The sequence below is a fragment of the Chlamydotis macqueenii genome, chromosome 20 (genome assembly GCF_036417535.1).
Source record: "Chlamydotis macqueenii isolate bChlMac1 chromosome 20, bChlMac1.mat, whole genome shotgun sequence".
Classification (NCBI taxonomy): domain Eukaryota; kingdom Metazoa; phylum Chordata; class Aves; order Otidiformes; family Otididae; genus Chlamydotis; species Chlamydotis macqueenii.
The window spans coordinates 4,507,597-4,532,541 of record NC_141575.1 but is presented as its reverse complement, the minus strand read 5'-3'; the positions used below and the strand labels follow the sequence as shown (position 1 = coordinate 4,532,541).

The window sequence follows — 24,945 nt, the reverse complement described above, 5'->3', positions numbered from 1 at the left end:
CAAGGGAAACAAAGCGCAAAGCACGCAGTGTGATCATTTCTTCAGGCAGGTGAAAGCTCCAGCAGAGATCAGGCTCTCATTGTGCTGCTGAAGATGGAGCCCAGCAATGGGACCGGAGCAAGGGACGGTTACAGGGATGGGCTGGGAGCAGCTGCCCCTTCCCCTTAGCAGCAGCGGGTTCACGGGCTGCGCGATGCGATAAAAACCTTCCGATGCCTCCGAGACCGGCTCTGCGCTGCCGGAGATGCGGGGTCAGCAGCACTCTGAGTGCATCCCTCTTTTCCATCGGGAGCTCAAGGAGCTCCCTCCAAGGTGACCTCAGGGAGATGCCACCAGAGACGGGACCACAGAAACACAAACTGTACCGGCAAAGCAGCCGTGGGCCAAAACGTTCATCAAACTCTTCTGCCAATTCAGAGTACGCACACACGCAGCAAGGACCCAGATTCATGGCACATGCCTTTGGGAGTTTCTTTTATCCTCTGAGGCACAACATGAGACTCTCTCCCCAGTTAAGCACCAAGGGGCTGCACGGCACCTCCGTGTTTTCCTTATTTCAAACCCAGGGGGCTGCGCGGGCTGGCAGCACTCCCCCGGCACCAACGCGCTGCCATCGCCACGGCCAAAAACTGGGCCTTGTCTTTAGCCTTGCCTTCCCAGAGATGGACAAGGTCATCGTTGGGGTCTGGGGAGGATCAACCCTCCCCACCTTCCGCACAGCTATCACACGCCGAGGCAGCACTCGAGCACATTTCGTGCCCCAGAGTGGATTTTTTCAAAGGTCTTAGGTGCCAGTCACCGCTGAAGGCAACAGAAGTTGGTGCTTAAACTCCTTCTGAGCTTTGGAACCCCAAAGAAGCATTTTGCCACAGCGAGACCAGAAACTCCGTCTGTGACTGGGGTGAGGTGGGATGGAGGGATGAACCTGTGCTTGCAGAGATGGGAAGAACATCCCTGGAAACCCCCAGGGTGAAACCAAAGATCTCACGGTGCAGAACCCTGCAGTGGGCAGAGTATCCATGGTGCGAGTCCAGGAGACGGCCCTGGGCCCCCCACCCCTTCCCTCCGTGCCCCCCACGAGCACTCCCAGCCCAGCAGCGGGGCCCCAGGGCACAGCCAGGACGAGGTGACACCCGTCAGAGCGGGGACGGGTGCAGCAAGGGACCACAGAGACAACAGGTTTGGGGGCTGTTATTAACAGCAGTTGGTTTAAAAAATTCATTTCCAGGCAGCGTGAAACTACATTTTGGGGGAAAGAGTTTCCAGCAAAGTAAAAAATTGAAATGACTTCATTTGCAGTCAATAAAAGCACTGTTTTCAGGCAAATTAACCCATGGAAAAAGAATTATTGCTGTAGTGGTACTGCTTCATTTAGAAAACACGGGAACAAAACCTTTCCACTTTTTGGAATCTTTTTGCCTCTTCCCTTCTAATTCGACCCAAATTTGCTTGATGAGTCTGCTGCAGAGATTTGCTCTCCCAGCAGACCCTGGAGCCAGCTGGGGCATCTAGGGATCAGGAATTCAGCCGGCAGCTCCTGATGGCACCTTCCCCTTCCCCATCCCGGCCCCCACATCACCCACTCGCCGGCCCCAGGCTGCCACGCTCTCAGTAAAAGCCCTTCACTCGCTTGTTGTCCGGGTCGAACGGGGACTTGGTGTGCGCTCGGGCAGGGTAGGTCACTCCCATGCGCTCCAGCTCGTAGCTGCCGCTCTTCACGAAGTCCAGCGAGACCTGCAAGGCACAGCCACGGCGAAACCCCCGTTAGCTGCTCTGAGGCACCGTCGGGGCACCAGCACCCTGCCGGCATCCCAGCTCCATCGCTGGCCTCTCCCTGCATGCTGGGCGAGCTCCCACACCACCACGCAGGATGTCCTTTCCACAGAAAACCCGGCTCTGCCACCCCGGGAGGATGCACGGAGAGGAAGAAACTAGAATTTTTTGAAAGTATTCAGCTAAAAAATAAAAAGAATACAGCATTTAAATTTTTGAGGGTTTTTTTTTTTATGTTTTTTTTTTTCCCCCTGCAGATTTTTTCAGTGGCACCCAGCGCAAGGTGCGCTTACAGCCAGGCTGTGGGAGCTCATCACCGGCTGTGGGATGCAGCACACCCGAACGGGGCCAGCCCCCACTGCCCTGGGCTGGGCCCTGGCTGCGGGAGGGGACCACGGCAGCAGCCAAGATGTCACCGCTCGGCGTGAGGTGCACGAGCTGTCCCCTCCGCCTGTGAGGGTCACCCAGCACCAGGCAGTGCCGGCGGCTGAGACACCTCAGTGCCAGGAAGGGCCGAGGTCTCTTGATGCCGGTGTGTTTTTATCACCAGGAAATTGTCAGTGTTTCAGCAAAAACCAGAATGTTTGTTTCTCCCCTCTCCATCTCACCCCTTGCACCTCTTCTGCTCTCTGCTCTTTAGCCCTGATGCCACAAAGACGTCCCCATCCTGGATCCCCCTTTCCTAGCCCCGGAACCGGGGAGCATCACGCCCAGTCACTGAAGGGCCGTATCCATGGGAAGGAAACTAAAGGGCCACATGCAACACAGCAAAGAGAGAGAGAATGGGAAAGGGGGAGAGGAAAGGAAGGGGAACATTCGTTGTGGGGAGAAAAGGCAGTTCCCGGGGGCTGAGGGGGAGCTGGAACACAAAAAACCACTTGACTTGGGAGTCTTGCACTGATACAGGATTAAAAGCCAAGGCAAGCAAGAGGATGAAAGCATGAACATATGCACTGCTCTCGGTCTGCAACAGGGCAGGTCCCTGGGGACACCATCTACGGCCCTCTGTCCCCACACAGGTTTCCTGGCCACTGCCTACAGCACGCTGCTTAATGAGGGCATCTGATTTACCATCCAGGAGTCTCCCGGGGTTAATTAAGAGCCTGCTGTGCTCCTATTGGCCATTGCTCCCTATAACATAAGTTAATTCACTGCTGCAATTAAATACTCAGTTGCAATTAACATCCAAGGCAGCACCAGAGCTGGAGAGAGAGCATTGCCAGGGCCCCACAGAGCGACAGCCGGTGAGACCGACCTCGCCGCCGAGCCGCGGCATCCCGCACCCGCCAGCCTCCGCTGCAGGGGAAGCAAGGAGGGGCTGCCCCATCGCGCTCCCCAGACCACAGCGGGTTTGCAACGAGCTCGTGTGTATGGCTTCAAAACTGAACAAGCGCCGCGCTCCTCCCCGGCGAGCCCCCGCTGCAGGGAAGGAGGCTCAGCATCCCCGGGGGCTGGCGGTGGCAGGGGGTCCGTACTCACCGGGCCCCCCGCGGGGTCACGGATGTAGCCGTAGGCAATGGTTTTGTCGATGGCAAATCCAAAATCTGCCCGACGGATGTGGCCCACCACCTTGCCGTCCCGCCAGACCGCTTCCAGGCCGAACATCGGCACCTTCCTGCAAGGCGAAGGCAGAGTCACCCTCAGAATCGAGACCCCAGGAGGGAGAGGGGTTTGGGGGGACCAAACCCTGCCCCGCCCCCATGTGCTGGTGTTCCCTCTGCCTGCAGGTTCGTTATCCTCCCTGCACGGATCCCAGGCACGGGCAAAGCCCCACCAGCCCCATCTGCAAAACGTCCCGCTGTTCTGGGTGAAACGAGATAAACCCGCTCCCTGTCACACCGCTTCCAGCTCCCATTAAACATCTAGCTGGGAATCCGCAGTGGGATTTAAATCACAGATGGAATTAGAGCACGGAAAACAGCCGAGCCGGCAGCGGTACTCACTCCTCGGTGGTGAAGCAGACGAGGCGGCGGAAGATGCCCTTGGCTTTTTGAGCATCCACAGCCTCCCGGCCCAGGAAGGGGATGCTGGACTTGAGCTTGCAGGTGAAGGCCAGGCCTGCTTCTAGCGGGGTATCGTCGGGGCGCAGGTCTGCGTGCCAGTGCCTGTACCCTGCGGAGAGCAAGCACGGGTCACCCAGCCTCTCCCTGCCACAGCAGCAAGCCCAGGGTGAGCAGCGTCAGGAGATCAAGGCATCACCTCTGCTTCTCGGACACCCCTGCGGCTCTCGATTCACAAATATTGGGACCCATATTGGGGAAGTCTCAGCAAGGAGCACTGGGGCCGGCTGCACCTCTGCCAGACCTCCAGTCACACTAACCCACCCTCAAAGCTGGGAAAAACCCGTTTGCCCTGGTCCCCTGGCTGGAGGCAAAGCAGTGAGCGCTGCTGTAAGGAAAGCAAGAAACCTTTCTCGATGCTGAGGCTGTCGATGGCTCTGTAGCCGGCGTTGGTAATGCCGTGCCGGGCACCCGCCTGCATCACCGCCCGGTAAACCTTCACGCAGTCTGCCTTGGGCACGTGCAGCTCCCAGCCCATCTCGCCGACGAACGACAGCCTCATGGCACGGACCTGCGAAACGCAAGAGGGCAAACACCCCTGAGGACGGAGCCAGGTCGCGCAGCCACGTGCCACCACGGCAGAGGGAAAGCCGGTTTGCCCAGGAATCTTGTGCAAATGCCCTGCCTTGGTGGAAAGCATTTCTTTGCTCTCTGTAGTGCACAAAGCCAGAGTCAGACTGAATTTCTCATCTCTGGACAGCCTAAGCTTGGCACCTCAAACCCAGCTATCGTCAGCGCGCGGGAGGGATGGCCAGTGGGCAGAGGTGGCTGCATCCAGCATCCTTCAGCCAGCCATCCCAGGCTGGGGTTAGACGTGGTGCTCCAGCTGGGCTTTTGTCTCCCTCTGGTGATCCATCGACACCAGAAGGAAGCCCACAGGCACCCCCAGCCCTGCGTCTCCCCAGATCACCCCATCGGATGGGGAAGCCAGTCCCCAGAAGGACTGTCCTGATTTGGGGACATGTGGCTGCTGTCCCCCAGGGATGTCCCCAACTTGGGACGGTGCTCCCACGGCAGAGGCACCCAAAGGCCCTATGTCCCTGGGCAGGGGCTGAGCCTACCCCAACCCACACCCCTCTCAGGGATGCTGAGGTTTCCCCGATGGAGGCTGTGCCCCAAGGCATTACTGTGCTGACAAATCAGCTCCACACCAATGCTTAAAGCCCCAAAGAGGAACGAGCAGATCAGCGCAGGGGACTTGGTCCTTCTCGAGGGAAGCCTTGTCCTTGGATGCCAGCCTGCACTCCCAGGAGCACAGACCTCCCAGCCATGCTGAGACTGCCCTGCCCGTGTCCCCCTCCCTTCTTGCCCAGGCAGGCTTGCCTTCGTCCTCCCGTTGTCCCCACTGAGCCAGTCTGCATTCCGAAAGTTTTCCAAGCTGGTTGGGGCCACCCCAGCTCGGGCACCTTCCCTGGAGATACCCCTCGAGTCTGAGTTGCGTTTCCCTCTGCTTCATCCCTTCGGATTGCTCCGCTTCCTCCCCCACAAAAACCCCTCTGGTTCATCCCTTCGGGCACTCATCAACTGCAAATGCATATCTCGCTTTGGGAGAGGGATTAACTCAGTTTCATGCCAGATTGTGATCTGCAGTCTTAAAAAAAAAAAAAAAAAAAGAAAGCAGTTTTCAGCTAGGAAGAGACTTCCAGGCTGGTTCTGCTGGCCAAGCATGCTCAGCAGCTTCGGGCCTGGGCTATCCACTGCAGGGATGGCCAAGGAGCAATGGCTGAGAACCCAAATCCCTCCTTGCTTCCATGCTCTTCCAGCTCTGCAAAAATAATATCCCCAAGCAGAGTTTAAGGCAGCTTTTAAGACACCTTAACCTTTGCAATAGAAGTGGAGAGGAGGAAGGAACGCCATAGGTATTGGGAATTTATTTCCAGCCTCCTCACAAGAAGCCGTGCCGGGGAGCCATCCTTCCTTCGGTCCCTGCCATGGCCCCGTGGCGAAGCACAAAGGCTGGCAATCGCTCCTCGAGGTGCGCAGACCCAAGGGGTGCAGAGAAGCTTTTCACTGCACACAAAGGTGTCATCTAATCAGGGAACAGCCAGAGATCAAGCTGCTGCAGCCAGCTACCCATCTTCATCGCAGCAGGAGATGCTTTGGGGATTGAGAGGCAACTTCCCAGCTCGTTACCCCTGCGCCTGCGACTCAGCAGCCAGCGCCACAGCTGAAGAGCGCTTTACTTTCAGGAGTAAGTTACTCCCGGGAGAAACTTCCCCTCGAACCACCGCTGCTGCAAGGGAAAGAGCATCCCGGCAAGAGCGGCCAGGCATTTCCACTAAATTCCCCTAGGAACAGGTTTTTCTGTTAGACTTCAACCGGAGCTAGGAAATAGCATCCATTCCTGGGTCTTTCAACAGCAATTCAAAAGCATTTTATGTATTCTAGAAAATAAAAACCTGAACTTTACCGTGTATCCAGCAGTGAAATTCAAAGGGGGACCTTTCTCTGCCGTTCAGTACAATGAGAGATGCTGTATGTAAACTCACAATCCAGCCGGTAATTTCCAGGGTCATTAACGCTGCTGGAGCTCTCCTTTCACTCCAGCTGATCTTGTTCAGCTACTGAGTTAATGCATGGAAACCTCAGCGATAACGTCTAAAAAGATGTCGGGTTCAGTTTAATCCCCCTGGAAGGAGGTAATATCAGTGAAGGCTTCAACCCGCTGTCCTGAGAAACCCTCCTACTCTGATTTTGGCGTGGGATGGAGTCCCTTGGGCAGCAAAGCTTTTTTCCTACAATCAAGGCATTTATACCCAAAAAAAGCCACTAAATTTCCACCAGCTATTTCTTCCACGCAGGACCCGATTATTTTTTTTGTAAACTTGAAGAGAAATGCAAATAAACTAAATAAACACGCTCTTAAAGACGGGAACATTTATACACCTTTCCCAGGGGATAAGTAGATTATTCCGAGATGTTATCAGCTTGCCACAGGCGTGATGGGGTGGGGAGAACGTTCAGAGGGTTATAACTCACTAGCGGAGATTAAAATGCAACGTGTTGGACAACCTGCAACAGCAGATTGGCCCTCAGGTCCCCCGTGCCACTGTCCCCCCCAAGGGACACCGGACACCCTGTGGGTTTTCAGTACCCGGAGCACAGGGCGCACTGATGGTGATGGTTTGGAGGACTAATCCAAGTTGGGCAAAATCTGTGGCTTAGTTAAAATGCCCTAAAACCTGGCTAGGCTCTTCCTCACAAATCAAGAAACCGTTATTTGACTTAGCAGCAATCCCTTCGGCAGCCAGCTGCATTCACATTAAAGCCACTTTAATTCCAAATGAAAAGTGTCTGCGCGCAGCTTAACCCAATTTCACCAGTATCCAGCCCGCCTCCAGCTCCCTGCCTTCCTGCTGCCTTTTATAAGATTTACCACCGCACCTTCACCTCCTTCGTCTCCCGTCAGACACCGTCCCGAGAGCCGGAGCGAAGGCTCGGCACGGTCCCCCCAGCCAGCTGGCTCCTCCGGGCGGGAGAGAGATGCCCTGGGATCACTGCCTGCCCTGATTTCCCGTGGGAAGGCTGGGATACAACTTGACCCCCTCTTCCAGAGGAGTGGCTTTGCCTTGGAACATAAAAAGGAGTATTTCACGCAAGGTAAACATAAATAGGAAACTGAGGCAGAGCTTTAGGGGCAAACCTTGCAAAAGCTTTTTCCCGATACCAAAACTTGCCAGCAGCAGCTTCTCCCAGAACATCTCTCTTGACAAAACAACACCTCACGGTCACCAGCTCTTCTGCGTAGGGTGTTTCAAAGCAGGCTAAATCAGGAGTTTCGCACAGGACAAAACTCCCCGGAGAACTGCCATCACCCCCTTTCCCCAGGGATAACTTCAGACCGCGTTGATCTCCGTGAGGAGAGATTTAAGGCACTTTTCTTGCTGCCCCGCACCAGGCGAGATGGAGGAGCCCAACCACGTAGACAGCACTGTGAAACTCCCCAGCAAACCCCAGGGACCGATCCACCTCTTTGCGAGGCAGCAAAGGACATCAAATCGCTTTGGGTTGCGCCTTCCTCCCTCCACACCTCCGAGCGATGCCATTCGTGGCGTTAAACCCATCGCTGCGGGTCCCGGCAGAGGCACCGGGATGATGCCTCTGGTGATGTGTTGGGGGCCAGCACCCCCCAGCCAGTCACCCAAGCTGGGCAGCGGCGCTGGTTTCCACCATCACCCCCAAAATGCTCCTCGTCCCCTCGCTCCCACACCGAGGGGCTCAGCCCGAGGCGTCGGCGTGGAGCGTTACCATTTCTGCGCTTTTCTTGCATAACTGCTGATGCGAGCCTTGAAGTCTGGGCAGACGCAGGATGATCTGCACTTGTACAGAAAGCTTAAGGTTGTCAGATTCCTCCTGTGATCAAACACAGCGGCTCCGCAGGCTGCCCAGCCCTCACTGCCGGTACTTGACACGCTTTACATTAAATCATCCTGATTTTTTTTTTTATGAGCAAGGGGAAAAGGATGGGATCTAGAGTGTCAGATAAATCTCTTTCACCAGCGCTCTCGGGAAGTGTCTCTTGTTCCTCCGGCAGCGCTTCAAAGCTGTAAGTCACCAAGTCCCTTCCCCAAGCTCAGCCCAGGCTACGGCATTGCCAGGCAGGCTGGGAGAGCAAGCTGGCTCCTGGCAAACAATCAGGGAGAAAAACATCCTGCTCCCACCCTGCTTTTTAGCCTTTTCCAATAAAAAACCTCAACAAAACCCGCCAGCTGCCCACTGCAGCAAGGCGGAGGCGGACAGGTTCCCTAGCAGCACCCCGGTGAACAAACATCCCAGGGGAGCCGGAGGGCCAGCCCCGTCCTACCGTGCATCCTGCGGCCACGGCGAGTTTGTGGGTGGAGAAGGGGAAGGCCTCGTTGCTGAGGTCGGTGTCGAGCACTTCTTGGAGGACGACGCGGCTGTGGGGAGACAGCAAAGCGGTGGCGGTGAAAGGACGTGGCTCGCCAGCCTGGTCTGGGGGGTTACCACTAAAACTGGCTTTCTCATCTTGTTGGCAAGCAGACTTCCCCCTCCAAAGGGGAGCTGACGTGGGTGATACGCCATGCTGTGAGAGCCTCGAAAGAAATGCCAGTTCCCCAGCAAATGGGCTATCACTCCAGCCAGACCACCACCTGCTGCTATGGGGGCCACATCTACCCCTGCCTGACACGGGGACCTGGCCTGCCTCTGAGCCATCCCTCCATGCATCCCTGCATCCCTCAGTCCATCCCTGCATCCCTCCCCTGCATCTCTCCCATCCATGGTCAGGGTGCTAGGGTGGGGCTGCCACGACTTTCTCCCCACATTCACCTCAGGGGGCCCTGGATGCTCATCATGCCCAGCTCCTCCGAGCAGTCGAGGAGTTTGCACTGGAGCTTCATGTCCTGCAGCACAGCCGTGATGTGCGACCAGTTGTGCTGAGCCACGGCCCCGCCGATAGCCAGGTAGTAGCCATCCCCTGGAAAACAACCCAACCAGTAGCATTTCAGGCTCCAGAGCGTCAGGCTGGGGGCGATGCCCAGCTCAGCTCGGGGCTGGTTTTGCTCTCCAGAGGCTGAGCTGCACCCCTGAGCCTCTCCAGCTTGCACAGCCCGGGGGGGGATCGCCAAGAAAGCAAAGAGGGCAAATAGTACTGGGCACGGGACAGCTTTGGGGGTCTGCCAACATCCATGCTGCCTTTTACTTGTGGGGCTCAGCACAGTGAAAACCAAATGAGCACTAAAACCAGAAAGAAGAAAATATAAAAAGAGCTGTTCAAGCCCTAGAGGTGCCTGTGTGTCCATGAGCACCACAGGAAGAGAAAAAACTCTTTGTCCCCTGAGACCAATAGCAAAAGCATCTGCTCTTTAGTCCCAGTACAGAGCCTTAAAGTGCGGAGGGAGCCGGGAACTCCAGCTGGGAGCAGGGAGGGGTGCAGTGACCGGGCCATAACCAGTGCAGGGGCTGCACTGTATACAAGGAGGAATTTCATCTCCTCAGTAAACCTGGGTGGAAAAATCCCCAGGGATGGGGTTTGGGAGCTGGTTAATACGTAATCAGTCTTCCCTCTGTCTTTCCTGGCACCACAAAATTGCTCTCTGATAATCTGTCATAAGGATAATAAGTGCAGCCACCTACTGTAATTGGAAAAATAAGACTGTGCTGCGATTAAACCCCTCCATCGCCCGACAAACCCTGCAGCTCTGCCATCTGCTTCCTGTCACACTTCTGCGAGTGCCGCAGACGAGAGGGATGCAGGATTCGCCCCTGGGCACCGAAGGGCTCACTGCTGGCACCCGACCATGCCAGGCTGAAGGCGGCGAGATGGCACCCACAGCACCCACCGCCCCGGGCCGGCACTGGGGGCCGCACCCACCGCGAGGCTGGGATGGGTCTGAGGATGATGCTGTGTGGGGACGGGGCTTCACAGGCACTGGGCATCCCAGTGCAAACCTCCCTTCTGGTGGGGTTTGTGCTGCTTGGCAGCGCTGCCGGAGAGCAGCTCCGTGCCCTCAGCTGCCGCGCCTAATGCCATTTCTGCCCTCCGGGCTGACTGCTCTGCTTCCATTCGATCCCTCTTTATTGCAGCTGATAAGGACTTGGGAAGAGGTCAGAGCCGCCAGCCCGGGCTGGACAAACCCAATAACGGCAAAGAGCAGTGCAGGCCCCCGGGGACAATGGGGATAACTGGGTTACAGGGATGGGGGGGCGGAGGTGGAAAAAGCCAGGTGGCTGCCATTAGGTAAATGCAATCACCCCCGCGCCTGCGGCCCCCCCAAGTGCAGTGGGGATGGAGGAGATGCTGGCGGGACTCCGAGTGAATCCGCCACCACGGTTTCCCGGGACTGGAAAGGTCTTTGCGTGGATTGGCATAACTGAAAAAGGCAGCAGGAGAGGGTGGGAGATGAACTGCAAGAGGGTAAACCCAGCCAGCAGCCCTACCGCGGCTGCAGAAACGTGCCCGACTCCAGCATTCCCATACTCAAGGATGCTTTTTACCTTCGAAGGCCGGGGCCAGGGGTGAGGCCGGGTTCCCAGGGGTGATTCGGCTGACGGTCAAGTCGCTCTCCACGCCGCCCCGCTTGTTCAGCATGCAGGTGTACACGGTGGAGCCTGGGGAAAGGAGATGGGCACTGCTGCCCATCAGCCAGCCCCGGCACAGAGCCAGGACAATTTGTCCTCATCATTACATCAGCTGCCACTGCCCGGCTACGCCCTGACAGACCCTGGATGTCCCAGTACCAGGAGAGAGAGAGGAGCTGGGAATTTTCCCCTTGGGATCTGTGCGAGGAGCTGAAGCCGCATCCCTGGAAATGCCACGAGCTGCCTCCCAGCCCCAGAGAAGAGGGCGGCTTCTCCCCGTGAGAACCGCAGCTGGCAAGGGTTGTGCTTGATTTCCTCCACTACCCATCACATCTCCAGCTGTGAGCCACAGCTGGAGCCAGAGGGCCAGGCCCCCCCACCCTCGCTCTGTCCCCAGCTCAGAGCGCGTTTGCTCCTGCGTAAATAAGAGCAGAATCCAGCCTCCGGCGAGGACAGGGAAAGCCATCGCTCTCACACGTTTCCCATCCCCTCTGCAAAAGCAGCATTTAAAAGACAAGCCATTTTGGGTCCCCCTCCGGTTTGTTTGGGTGCAAGATGTGATTTCCCAGGGCAGCGCACAGCCGAAATCAGGGGGCCGAGCCGGTACCTGGCGCTTTGCTCACGTCGGCAGTAAACAGCCAGTTCGCCGCTTTGGTTGCTTCAGGACCAACCAGGTAGAATTTCCCAAAATAAGACATGTCAAAGAGCGCCAGGGCGTTTCTGCACGTCAAGCATTCGTTCTTGATCTGCAATTAAAGCAAACACGTTGCTAAAGTTGAGCCGTATTCTCACTCCGCAGAGGCAGACGCACATTAAACCCGTTTATGTAATGGGAAACAACGCCAGGACACTCGCCTGGTGCCTTTAAAGGCTTCAGAATTCTCCTGAAAAATCAGGTGTCAAACGGAGCAAGCCTGACAGGCCATCCTGAATGCTCAGTCTCATTCCTTACCTCACCAGCACAGTGACAGTTTTCAATAACAACAGTTAAATTTTATCAAACTGGGTTTTTCCCACAAGGGAGTCTCAAATCTTTCATTTAGGAAAGCAGCAGTAAAATTCCTGTGGCCTCTCCTTCAAGGTTTCTGAGCACGGGCCACGCATTTCTCAATTCTTTTGGAGTATTTTCCCCAGTTTTGGGCAAAGCTCGCTGCTTCCCCTGCCTCTGAGCCTCACCAACTGCACCCACAGCAGCGGTGTAGTACAGGCTCTGCTGCCTCTACCCCTCCCCGCTCCAGATGTGCCCAGAGGTTTTGGCCGGGGGGAGCTACCCCCCTGCACTCACAATGTCATGGTGCGGGGGGAAGCCGAAGGTGTACTCGTCCCCCAGCAGCCGGTTGTAGGCGTAGTCCCTGTGGCGCTCCCGGCCATACGCACCGTAGTAGTCGTAATCCAGGACCTGGCGGGGGGAAATGAGGGGCAGTGAGGAAGATGATGTGAGGCTGAAGTCAAGGGGCTGCTCCCAGCCACATTCACCTCATACCAGGAGAGGAGCGCGTCCGTGCAGGACCTGGCTGTGGTGATGGGTCCGCATCTCAGCATCCCTGCCCGTGGCAATGGGTCCCCACCCCAGCATCCCTGCCTGCTGCTCTCCTCAATACATAGAAGGGAGATCAGCGCCCGTTGTTTGGGGTCATTGCAGGTAGATGTTGGTTGTTGTAGAGGGGCAGACAGACAGACACCATACCCACAGACTGATCTGCCTCTTACCACTGTTATAGTGAATTAAAGCCCAACAACCTTTACGGACCCATTTTGGGGACATGCACCCGCTTGCAGCACATTGCACACCCTGCAGACGTGGGATGCATCCCGCATGTGCCAGCATGGCCAGTACCGTCCGGGCTGAATGCCCCCCAAAAGGTGTGCCGCGCTTACCGGGGCTGCTCCCCCGGGGCTGAACCAGCCAGGTCTCTCCCAGCCGTGCCGCTCCTGGAAAACGCAGCCCTGTTGCAGCAGCTCCTACAAAAATGAAGCCAGAAAAATGGGAACAAATGGTTAAAAAAAACCCCTTTTCACTTCTTTTTGAGCAGTGCCCAGGCTGCCCTCCCCGAGCACATGCTCAGGAGTGGACTTGTGACCCCTTGGCTTTGGCTATCAGCAGCCAAAATCAGCTCTGCAGTTTGTCTTTGGCAAACCCCAGCTGCCTGCGAATCGGCTGGTATTTCTGTCCACCCAAGAAAGGTGGGCGCAGCTGCGCGCACGAGTTACTGACCGAGAGATGCTAAATCCAGAGAGCAAGATACCCCATGATGTTTACAAGAGTAATTACACAATAACATTTAAGATTTAAACGGCAACCTTCTCATCCCTCCTCTGTGCTCTCGGGAAAATCTCTCTGCATGCAATTAATTAGGGATCCATTAAGATATTTTTGTTTGGTGCCTCTGTTCGGAAAAGAACAGATTTTGTTGAACGTTTCAGAAATGATTCAGTGCCTATTTATAAAGCACAGCACATGTTCTGGAGCTGCATGTACAAATGCCAGGCTGTCAGTCAAATGGGCATCGGTTATTAGACGTGCTATTAAAAAATAAATTGCATCCTCGGTGACAGAAAACAACCGAGCTGTCAACTAAACACCGGGGGCCAGCGGGGAGGGATGTCTGTTTTACTGCTTGAGCCTCTGCTCTCCATCAGAAGAGGAATGGTGTGATGTGAGTTAGCGAGGAGCAGAAACGGGCTTGAGAAACGTGGCCGCTCCTTGCTGGGACCGGAACTGGGGCTGGCAGCGGTGGGGTGGGACGAGGCACCGGCCCCGCGTCACCGCGAGCATCTTGGGAGCGCTGGGGGGTTTTGGGGGCTCTGAGCTGCAGCTGCTGCAATGCTGGTGGTGCAGCAAACCAGTGGAAAGCATTTTTTTTTTTTTCCTCAAGTGCTGCATCTTGAAAGTATTCACCTACACAGATTTGTGCAAGGAAGCGGCTGGTGAAGGTGGGAGTAGGGAGGAGCCCTCCTCCGGGGAGCAAAACCAGCAGGGACTTACGGGGTGCCGGTAAAATCACCTCCATGGGGGCACAGCTCCTCCCCACGCTTCCCGCATCCCTCCCCATGCCCCAGCCTTTCGAGAAACCATTTTGGGGAGGAAAAGCTGCTGCTGAACTGTGAGAGAGGCACGGTGAGCGGGGCGGGCAGGAAATCAGCACGGGCATCCGGCACCCCACGGCCTTCGCAACTGCCCCCAAAATGAAATGAGCCTCTGAGTCCTTCTCTTCACTTTTTTCTTGCCCAGCAGCCATCACCGGGCTCTTCAGCCCTATCTGCAAAGTTACATCTTAGGGGAATGCTTGGCCCCTCTACCATTAAACTGCCCCAGCACCCTTGCAGCTGGAGAGCTTTGGGATTGGGCAAGGATCTTCCCAGGACGGATGGATGGGAGTAAGGATGAGGCACGCTGCTTTGGGGAGCAACACAGCTTGTGGCCACTCCTTGCCACCTCTATTTTGCTTCAAGGATGCTGCGAGGGTCTCCCACCGCTCCGCGTGCAGCAGCCCCAGGCCGGGGTGCACGTCCTCACCTCGTGCAGGGGGTCCTTCCTCACGTTGCGCCCCGCCAGCGGCTCGTCGTGGGGGAAGACGACGGAGTAGTTCTTGGCGTAGGATTCGTGGCTCCGCTCCCGGATCCAGCGGTTGTTGTCGGTGAGGGAGTGGTGAAACCTCCTGGAAAGCAGGGAGAGGGCAGCATCCGGATGAGCCCACCAGCTCACGGGGTGCCTCCTCCTCTCGGCCAGACCCAGATGTGGTGTAAAATCGCTATTCCTGCACTCCTTTCACGGGTCGGCGAGCAAAAGAACCAAGCGGGGCTTGGTACGGGGCATGTCGCAGCACTGCCCACCGGAGCCGGACGCCTGCCGCAGCCCCCGCCGAGCTGCCCAGCCCTGCTCCAGGCACACCTACCTCAGAGCAACTGGGAGCAGAATACAGCCCTGCTAGGAGGAAAAAAAAAATAAAAGAGGAGAATTGAGATTAATTTTGCTCTGCTTCAGCGTGGGTCCGGCCTCAGAACACACCTCGCGCATAGCCTGGGTTTAAACTCAGCCTTGACAAGGGAAAGAGCCTTGGGCATTCTTTAAATTTTTCATCCCGTTCTCCCTAGGCTGAAGTATAAATAAATTCTAAATTTGTTTGACATATTGTCATCTTTCAAAGAGAAAAGCTCCTTGAAGGAATGTGCCAGCTCAGCACACGCTCAGGTTGTTATTACCAGAGACCTATAACTCACGGAGCGCCGTCCCGGCTGCCCGTGGCACCTTTCCCGTCCTCCGGCTTCCAAATTACCACCGGCCCCTCTCCAGCCCGAAGCCCCCGGGTCTGGAGAAAGGGAGGCAGGCAGTGGGCGAAAGACAAGACCGTGGGCTCACTGCGGGGGCAGCTGCCTCTTCTGCAGGCACGGGACAGGCAGCAGGTGACACGTGGCACGTCACCGGCACCGCCGGCTGCTCCATCAGCCCCAACCCCTTCACCCACGCGCTGAATTTCTGACAGCGGCAAGAGGAGCAACAGCTGCCAGATGAAATATTTACAAGCGAGTGTTTTGAGAGGATAAATATTTAAATGTGCAGAAAAGGGAGTTATTTGAAGAGGAGCTTAGTAACCACCACCAAAAGAAAAAAAAAAAAAACAAGGCTGACATCAGCTCGATGATGGGGCAGATGAGATACGGGAGATGCTCGCATAATCCAGATGCAAGGGCTGGGAAGCTCCCGGAAACTCTCTGAGCAGGGCAGGGGTCCCATGGTCAGGACAGCCCCACGACGGTTGCGGTTGTGCCAACCCACCCATCTCACCACGCCGCGGTGCCTCCCCAGTCTGAGGATTTCTCCTTCCCAGGCTTGGCCCATCGCTGGCCCAGCCGCTGCCCGAGGCATCTCCCACCAACGTCTGCAGGCACCAGCACCCACTCTCCTCCCAGCCCAAGGCGATGAGGTGTTTAGCAGCTTTGCCAGCTAAAGCACCGTGATTTTAAAAGCTTTGTCCCTGACAAGGTGGTTGCTGTCGCTAGCAGCCCTGTGAGAAAGCCCAAACCCAATCAAATATAATCAAGCACGTCAAAAGCAATTACAGAGCCAACATCTGCACAGTCAAAACTCCTGGCCCATGTCGTGCTGCAGACAGGGGGAGAAGCTAATCTTTCTCCTGTTGAAATCATCACCCTCGATTATTAACTTAGAGGATTAGGCACGGCACTAATTGAACAACAACAAAACCCAAACGTAATTAGCCTGTCCTTTCCCATCACTGCAATCTCCTCGCGCCTGATGGAAGCTGTTTGCGTAGAAGTGGGATGAGGCAAATGAGATAAAGCCCACGTGTAAATTCATTAAAGTCGTTGAGTGTCATTGATTCCAGCTCCTCAGAGGGACACTGGCTGCGGCACAGACGCTGCCCTGACACCCGCTCCCGATGCCAGCACCCAACCCGTCCCCAAGGGCCACCCAAGGATGAGGGGTGCGAGCCCGGCGGGGTCCAGGGTGGGTGACTTGCCTGATGTCGTAGCCATACATGTCCTTCTCTGGCCGCCCGTGGATGACCCAGTGAGCCAACTCCCTCCCGCAGCCACCTCCCAGCATCATCCCTGCGGGAAGAGGTGAGGACCCAGGTGAGGCCAAGAGGCCAGGCACGGCTGTAGATGCTGGGCTTTGCCCAGTCCGTACTGGGATGCCGAAGGTGGGATCCCTTCAGGCCTCTCTTACCGGCACTGTTGAAGCCACAGCCGAGGAAGAAGCCTCGAACTTCTGGAGCTTCCCCCATGAGTGGCTTGTGGTCGGCTGTGAACGACTCTGCAAGACAGAGAGGGGGATGTGCCAGCGAGGCCGGGATAGGCGCTTTGGGGACGCATCATGCACATTAGGAGCAGGGTTCCTACAGCCAACGGTGCTCCCAGAGATGTCCATGAGGCCAGAACTGGACCAGCACTGAGCACTTCCCAGCATCTCAGCTTGGGCATCCCTAACCCGCACCTCTCCTCCCTGTTTGATGGTGGTTTGTCCGTCCGTGTGAACGGAGAGACAGGAGGCAGAGTTCAGTCCGGTTCTTCCTCTGCCCAACAATGCCCAGCTTGTTTCCCACCATCTCTGTGCTCAGGAGAAGGCAAGAGGAGAGTCAGAATATTTCCACTTCCACCAAAGCAGCTTCTCACATGTCGATACCCCCATACCAGTACGCCAAGCTACAAATTCCCTGAATTGATGGAGCAACACCCAAAGCACCGTCCCCTTCGCCCGCTGACTCTGCACCGGGACGGGTGCTGAGTGCCCACACGGGCGCCCCGCTCGCCTGCAGGGCTGGATCAGCAGCCGGAGCAGAAACGGCTTAAAACCGCCCCGATTCGGTCTGCATCCGTCCCCTGCGCCTGAAGCACGGCGCGGTAGCTCTTCTGCTGGTGAAATATTTACCGCGCAGTGGAAAGGACAAGTGTTTGCTGTTTGCCTTGGCCCAGCGCGGCTCAGCTGTCGCAAGCAAAGCAGCTGCTGGTTTAAATCAAGAAAGGAAAAAGGAGGAGCGCTGGCCCTTTGGAAATGACATTAGGGTACTGCAGATACTAAACGCAGATCTGTAAGAACACAGCTTCCCCACCTGAGGCCACCAGCTCTGCTTACACCGCAGCCTGAGCAAACCCGCCGTGCCCAGGGCCGAGGCATCCCCCTCGTACCCGTCACTTTTTATCTGCTGCGGGCAGATGTGCCCTGCTTTCCCTGGGACAGCAGCATCGCTCCCTCCCTGAGGGCCTCCAGGGTTTCCCTTTAACTGCTTCAGCAAAAAAAGGATTTTTTTAATTTTTTTTTTTTTTTTTTTTTTAAAGCACATGGTGGACGGGCTGGCAACACCTCCAGCTGCCACTGCAGTGATGCCATGGCCTTTAACTCCAGCATGGGACATAAATCTGGGTAAATCTAACGTTATCAGCCCAGAACCAAGTAGTAAAAATAAGAATATTAGATAACACTTGGTAAAATAATGGCCACTGCTTGAAAAAAAAAAAATCTGCCCCTCAATTCCCCAGTCCAGTGGCCACAACACTGGCTGTAAACCTGCGCTGGCCACCCCCAGCTTGGACTGGGCGATAAATTCCGCGGTGTTTCTCCACGTAGGCTGAGCCTGGAATGCCACCCCTTGGAAGTTTACACCATTGCAACCAGACTGCAGGCGCTTTCTCTGCGTTCAGAGAGTTTTTCTTCTCCCCAGGTTGTGAAGTCTTCCCTTGCCTGCAGTCACACCCCGGGAGGAACGCGGCCACCGCGATGCCGCCGCAGCCGCGTTACCTGGCCCACAGACTGTGGATTTAATCCCTGTTTTCTCCAGCACCGGCACTCTGTTGATGGCTCCTTCAATGTGTTGAGTGAAAACATCCCAGTCCAGATCAAAGAGGCCAAAAGCAAATTTTTCAGATACCTAATGGTAGGAAACTGGAATCAGGACACAAAATAGAGTACAGCTGAGCTCTGGCAGCCGTGGAGGCTGTAGAAAATAGAGGCTGTTTTGCAGACTCAGGCTTTTTTGGGTTTTTATGAACAGCCCAGCCAAGCCAAGGGTCTGGGGCAAAGCCTGAATTCAGAGACCTGCACCTGGATAAAGGGATGATGCAGCAGGGCAGGGCACGGTGGCCTCTAAACCCCCTCACCCCAGCCTTTTCATCACATTCCTGTTGCCTCTGCATCTCATATCTGCGCCACAGATGGACCCAAAGAGAAGATGCTCTCCTACGCTTTCCCCCTGCAGGAGCTGAGGACTGAGGCGCTCACGCCTGTGCCCACCCCTCCGAGACTGGGTTCCCTGGAAACCTGCCTCGCTCTCCCAGAAAAACTCCCATCACCGCTCACCTCCTCCCAGAAGATGGGATTTGATTCATATCCACCCACGGAAAGGGCATCACCTTGGAGACGGAGATACACCGAGGCGTCGTGATCGCGAACGTTTGGCATGTTCTGAAAAATGGAGGGGGGGCGAGAGGGGGCCGAGAGCCATGGGAACACCCCAACGTCGCCCTGGCGAGCACTGAGGGCTCTGGGGACGAGGGTCAGCACCTGCGATGGTGACCCACCAAGGATGGGAGCAGTGCTGGCTCCGTGGATATCCCCACAGCCCTAAAATTTGGGTTCCTGTTCCCATAGCTCCAAAATTTGGGTTCCCACATGCCCCAAGAAAGCAGTAACCAGGGCAGCTCCAGCAAACTTGGCCAAGCCACAGGCAAAGCAGCTTAGGCAAGAAGCGATGCTGTGGGCAGTGCGCCCATGCCCCAGGCCTGAGCCCAGGCACCCAAGCTGGAAGCCAAGCCTGGCACAAATCCTGCCTAACTAGCAGCTGGCGGACCCCAGCACCGTGGGCAGGAGCCATGCCACCGGGGATGCTCGGGGGAGCGGGAGCAGCCGCTGCGGTGATTCCCAGCTTGGAAAGCATCGCTCCTCTGCCACCCACCTCCGCAGGAGGATGCGGGAGCGCAAGACACGGGCAGCAGCGCACAGAGAACGAGGGATTTGTTCTCGTGAATAATGCATAGAGAAACATGGAGACAGCACGGAAGCGTTAGCGTAGGGCCTACTGCGTTTCGTGCCAACAAGCGGAATTGAGTGGATTGAACAGAGCAGGAGGCATCGGGGCCCGCACGCTGCAGTCCCTTCTCTGAAAAGTCTCTTTCTCACCGCGTTTGTACGGCACAGTGGAGTTACTGGGATAGAAAGGTAATCACGGACATGACTTTAAACCGAGGCACCTCGAACTGAAGAGTCAGACACAGACTGTGTCGGCGGGATGGAGACTAAACAGCGTGTTGTCCTCAAAGCCCTGGTGCCCGAGTGAAGGAAATGTCCTTTGACTCCTGAACAATTCTCCGCAGCCGGATGGCAGGAACAGATTTTTTTGGCAGAGTTTAGAAATGCTTGGAGAGCTACACCCCTGCCTGCCGGGGGTTTGGGCTTGTTCAGAAAGTGTTTGGCGTTTTTATGAACGCTGCTATCAGATACCAAACTCATCAGAGACTGTACAATAATTCTACTGAGATGAAGAAAGAAAAAAAAAAAAAAAAAAGAGGAAAATGATCCTGCTAGTCATAACATTGTTAAATATTAAATACGGCTCTATTAACGGCAGCCTGACAGTCCTGCTGGGAGGAGAGGCTGCTGGCTCTGCGCTTCCCCGGGAGCAGAGCCTGGCCTGGTAGCGCAGGCTTGTGCTGAAGGCAGGAATGGGGGGATCCCGCAGGTCTGGGGGTCCCGGGGGGGTCTCTCCCACCTCACCCTACTGCGCGCAGGGGAGCAGAAGCCAGCACTGCCCCCCGGAGCAGAGGAGCCCACCCGCAGCCGCGCGGGACTGACCTGGATGCCCTCGATGCGCTCGGTCACCACGTAGGCATGATGCATCCCCACCAGCGGCACGTGCACGCCGGCCAGCCGGCCCAGGGCTCGCGCCCACACCCCTGCGGAGAGAGCAGCCCCGCGCTGAGCGCCTCTCCGTCCTCCGGAGAGCTGCGGTGGTCTGGGGGTGATGGCCAGAGGCAGGGGACAAGGACCGATGCACAGCCCACGCCCTGCCCTGCGGCCGCAGCCCCCGTCCCCCACCTTCCCCACCGCGCTTTGCACCCCGTACCTGCGCAGTTGACCACACAGGGTGCCTGAATGGTCCCATGGGCCGTCTCCACCCCGTACACCCTCTTCACCCCAAAATCATCAGCTCGGACCTGGATGCCTGTGACCGGGCAGTTTTCAATAATCTGTGAAGAGGAAGGGCAGCAGAGTCACGGCAGGGTCCCAAGGGCAGCGGGACAACCTAGCTCACCCAACATCTACCCCTCAAATTTGGGAAAGGTGAATCCATCATCGGTCTGGCCCCGGCCATCTCCCTTTCCTGACAGCTATTACAGTTACTGCTGATAGCAACGCACCCCTCCTCAGCTGCAGACTCAAACCCCTGTGCGGTTGCGGAGGATGTTCGTTATTCACGTGCACAAAAGCTAGATAACAACCAAGGATGTGCTGGCAGTCCCTGCCTCAAGGAACGGATTCTGTTACCTGACCCTAAAACCTTCGCTCTCCAGAGGAATCTGCCTCAGATGCTGCCTCATCTTGCTCCCAAAGGCCTTTTTTTCATTTTCCCTGGATCTCACGGTTCCTGTCATCTCTGTCGCTGTGACCCAAACAGCCATGAAAGCCAAACAGGACAACACCCTTCTTCGGCAAAGATCTGATGCTGCAGGAGCAGCTCTGCTCCCGTAGGAAAGGAGGAGATGCAGAAGGCAGAGGATGAAATCTCTTCCCAGGGCCAACAGGCATTAATGAGTAATTGCTAATTAGGAACTACCGTAGCGCCTCTGGCAGTGGCTGCTCTGGCAAGAGTGGAGCAGGTACCAGCTGGATCCATGGTGCCGTCCTTGGGGACATACAGTGTGCCGTACAGGTCATCGACGTTCATCAGCGGGTACAGGTCCTTGGTCTGCGACGGGGTCAGGACGTAGGACTCCACGCCGTACACCTTCCCCAGCTGCCAACCAGACAGGAAAATCGGGAGCTCAAGCAGGAGACCTCCAGGATGTGCTTACCTCCCCAAGGACTGCCCCAAGGCATGCCCAAAATCCAGCACACGGTGGGATGGTCTGCACAGGTTTCAGGGAATACAGTCCCATGCTCCCATACAAGCTGCCTGTGCAGCTGGAAAAATGATGCTACCGCTACCTGAAAGGGCAAAAATCCACGATTGGATTTAATTTTGACTGCTTTGCCAGCATTTTGCCTGATTTCAGTAGTCTTACAGAAGCCAGGAAGCTGCCCTGAAAGCAAAATCCGAGGCCACTCGCAATTCTCCAGGTGGGAAGAGACAGGGAAGGACGGGCCATCCAGAGATCCCAGGGGCTCCGCAGCCCTGGGACCCCCAGTGCCGTTCCCATGGGCAGAAGACAACCACCACCTCCTGCAGCCCACCCAGCCTGGGGACACCTCAGGGGGCTTCTCCCTACCGACATGAGCCTCTTGTACTCGTCGAGGCGTTGCTTGTTGGAGGCGATGAAGAGCCCTCCGTTCTCCACCCAACCCGTGTGCAGCCCCGTCTCGGCCGGCAGCTCCCGGCTGACCACGTCCCGCGTGTGCGCCAGCAGCTCCACCTCCACGTCGCTGGGACGCAGCTGCCACAGCAAACCTGGAGACAGAGCCCACGGGTGGGACAGGGGCTCCGCCACCCCTCCGTCACTCGAAGCGGGGTGCAGAGGGACGCCCCGCCGTCCCACGCGTGGTGTGTGTCACCCTGCTGGGGTTCTTGCTCCATCTCGTGGCGACGTGGCAGTGCTAAAAATCAGCGATTTCTGTTTTCCTTGGGCACTAAATGAATGGGGAGTTTATGGAGTAGGCTACCCCAAAAGAGACAAGAGACCCAAAAAAGCATATTGAATTAACCTTTTCCAGCTCCCTCCTCCCTTCAAAAGAAAATTAGCTTCAAGACAAAAAAAAAAATAGTGTGAAAATAAACTATTTCCTTTTCCATTGGCCATATAAAAGTTTAAAATAAAGAAAATTTAGGGGATGTTTTCTTAACAAAAAGTTATGCTAAAAGGAAAAAGCAGAAACCCTGAAATTCTCCACATTTCAGGCCAAAACTCTCTGACACATCCAGAACCAGGGTGTGCAATGGGTCCACTCCGCGAACAACTGCACGTCCCAAACCGTTGGCATCCTCGCGCCCGCTGCCGCCCTCACCCCAGGGAGCGCCCGTGCAGTGCCCACCGCCTCACCGGCCGTGTGCCACGTGGTGCCGGAGGTCAGGCGGTCCCTCTCCAGCAGCACCACGCTGGTGACGCCCAGCTTGGCCAAGTGGTAGGTGGTCTGGCAGCCCAGGCTGCCCCCGCCGACCACCACCACCTCGGCCGATGGCGGCAGGGGCCGGCTGGGCTCCCCGCTCCCGGAGCCTTCCTCCTTCAGCGTCTTCTGGTACGGGACGCTCTTCGTCGTCGTGGGGCCCGGCGCGCTGCTGAAGGGCTGGAGGCTTCTCCAGGGGGTTGGCAGGAGGCGAGGGGCGGCCGCCCGCAAGGCGCAGCTCACGTAGGACATCTCCACCTGCAAATCCCCAAACCACCGCGCTGGCACAGGCAGGGGATACCCCGCCAGCCTGGGGGCTCACCGCTGTTTTGGCGGCCGCTGCACCTCTGGGTGCTGCGCAAGGGGCTGACAGCTCGGGGTGGCTGGAGCGAGCCCCGGGGCACGGCCCTGAGCGGGCTGCTGGGACCCCCTTCCAGCAGGGAAACAGGATCCACCGCATGTGTGGCTACCACACACCCTTTGGAGGGGCACTGCTTAAAAAGGGGGCTTGGAAACACACAGCGCAACGTCCGTGCTCGCTCACGCCCGCAGAAACCACTTTTTTTTTTTTTTTCCTTCACCCCTCCCTTGTACTCTGGAGCTGTTTGGCCGCAATGAAGGCAGAAGGTTTGCTCCCTATCAGAAACGAGCGGTGCAATGGCTGCTGGTGGGGGACGGGGACAGATCCTGCCCGCAGACACCCCAGCCCCTGCACCCAGCACTCCTGGCCAGGGACGTGGCTCGGGGTTTGCTCTGGGCGCGTGGTTTTCGGGTGCGCAAGCAGCAGGGGTCTCGCAGCCCAGCACCAACCCCCTCCCACGGGAGCCAACGGCAAGGGGCTGCCCCGGAGACCCCTCGCTGGCTGCCACGTGGCCTCCGAAACACCCGCCGTCCCCCAGCAGCCCGGCAAAGCCACCAACTCCCGCTCAGGAAATCCCGCGACACTCGCAGGACTTTCTCGGACGGCCCACGGAGGGATCCCACCGCCTGCAGCCGTCACTCGCCACGCTCCACTCACCGGTGACGCTCGTTCTGGGCCGGCTTTTCCTACCGCGATGGCCGTGGGGCCCCTGCCTTCCTCCGATGCTCTCCTCCTCCTCCTCCTCTTCCGTGCGCGGTCGTCCCTTTGGCCCCCGCTGCAAAAAACATTAACCAGCACCAGAGGTGAGCGGAGCCAGCCCAGGCAACTGGCAAATTGGGGCTTACGTCCCTCTTACCCCTTCTCGTGGCTCCGCTGCTTTTCGACAAAGAAGAAAGGTCAGACAGAATGGAAAAATTGGAAACGGGGAGGAAAACACTGCTTTTTTTTCTCCCCGGCTCGGTGCCCGGCGGAGAACAAACAGCCCAGCTGGGGCCAGCGGGGACTCGCAGCCTCCCGGGCTCGCTCGGCGCTGCAGCCGTCAGCTGGATGCCAGTGAGCAAACACAGCGAGGAAAGGCACCATCTGACCCTCCCCGCTGCAGTTCCCAGCAGAATTAAAATAAATTTAGGCATTTCCAAAGCCAGACTCGACAGCTCAAATCAAAGGTGGGAACACCAAAAAAAAAAATTAATTTAGAAGGGGCAGGAAAATAAACGCTTGATTTAGATCTCCCAGCCTGAAGGTTTATTGTTCCTCCTGCCCTTACCCCTGAAATTAGGGCCTGTTTGGGCAGGACGCGCAGGCACGCACGCTCTTTAAAGGCGGCTCTGAAGGGGCCGATGCAGATATCTCGGAGCAGCAGAGGCTGGGGTGGGGCCGGGGTTTGGGTGATGGCTGGTGGGGTGGGGGTCCGAGCAGCACTGCGCTCCCTGCGGTGTCCCCCCAGGCAGCACCGCCCGCCCCTGGAGCCCCGAGCAGCCCAGGGACGGCGTTTCGGGGGGCTTTTAGCATTGAACAGCATGGTGACCCTGGGAAGTGCCCCCCCCGCAGCTCCCCAGCGCCCCGTGCCTCTGCTCTCGCACGCTGAACGCACCGCAGTACCCAGTCTGCAGGCAAATTCCCCCAGTTTGGGATGGGTTTGAATAGAAGGGGAGGGGTTTGCTTGTCCCAGCCTTAGCCCCCGTCTCAGGCAGCATTTCTCTCCTTCTCCCAAAGGTAAAACCAGTTTCTAAGTTTTAGAGTCCCAGATCCTGCAGATTTCTCCATGGGCTAATTGCTCAAAATAACCACAGAGATGCAAACAAGTCTAAACTCCTGTTTGCAGTGGGGTGTTTCTGTTTGACGGGCCATGGCCATTTCATCAGCATGTACTAATTATAAAAACGACCTTTAGGTTAGACCAGACCTAAGACAATACAAGCCTGAGTACGCGC

General features: G+C 56.7%; 1 protein-coding gene across 1 annotated transcript; it reads right to left on the bottom strand.

The window, feature by feature from the left end:
- Positions 1-1,271: 1,271 nt before the first annotated feature.
- Positions 1,272-24,184, bottom strand: SARDH (sarcosine dehydrogenase). The gene is made up of 22 exons (XM_086764133.1): positions 23,868-24,184; positions 23,669-23,786; positions 22,587-22,908; positions 21,819-21,997; positions 21,167-21,346; positions 20,456-20,579; positions 20,185-20,285; positions 18,694-18,798; positions 18,136-18,265; positions 16,567-16,653; positions 16,358-16,448; positions 14,392-14,533; positions 12,753-12,836; positions 12,160-12,273; positions 11,482-11,620; positions 10,791-10,904; positions 9,123-9,270; positions 8,638-8,731; positions 4,182-4,344; positions 3,717-3,885; positions 3,253-3,388; positions 1,272-1,734 (listed from the first exon to the last, which is right to left on the bottom strand). The coding sequence occupies exons 3-22, from the start codon at positions 22,900-22,902 to the stop codon at positions 1,609-1,611; spliced, it is 2,742 nt and encodes a 913-aa protein (XP_086620259.1). The 5' UTR covers positions 22,903-22,908; positions 23,669-23,786; positions 23,868-24,184; the 3' UTR covers positions 1,272-1,608.
- Between the last annotated feature and the right edge of the window lie 761 nt (positions 24,185-24,945).

Excerpts from the sequence above, each read along its gene's own strand:
- SARDH (XM_086764133.1), bottom strand. The coding sequence starts at position 22,902 with ATGTCCTACGTGAGCTGCGCCTTGCGGGCGGCCGCCCCTCGCCTCCTG. Across the intron at positions 16,449-16,566 it reads CTGTGGCTTCAACAGTGCCG|GGATGATGCTGGGAGGTGGC; the intron begins GTAAGAGAGGCC and ends CTCTTCCCGCAG. Across the intron at positions 9,271-10,790 it reads CCTGGCCCCGGCCTTCGAAG|GGGATGGCTACTACCTGGCT; the intron begins GTAAAAAGCATC and ends GTTGTTTTCCAG.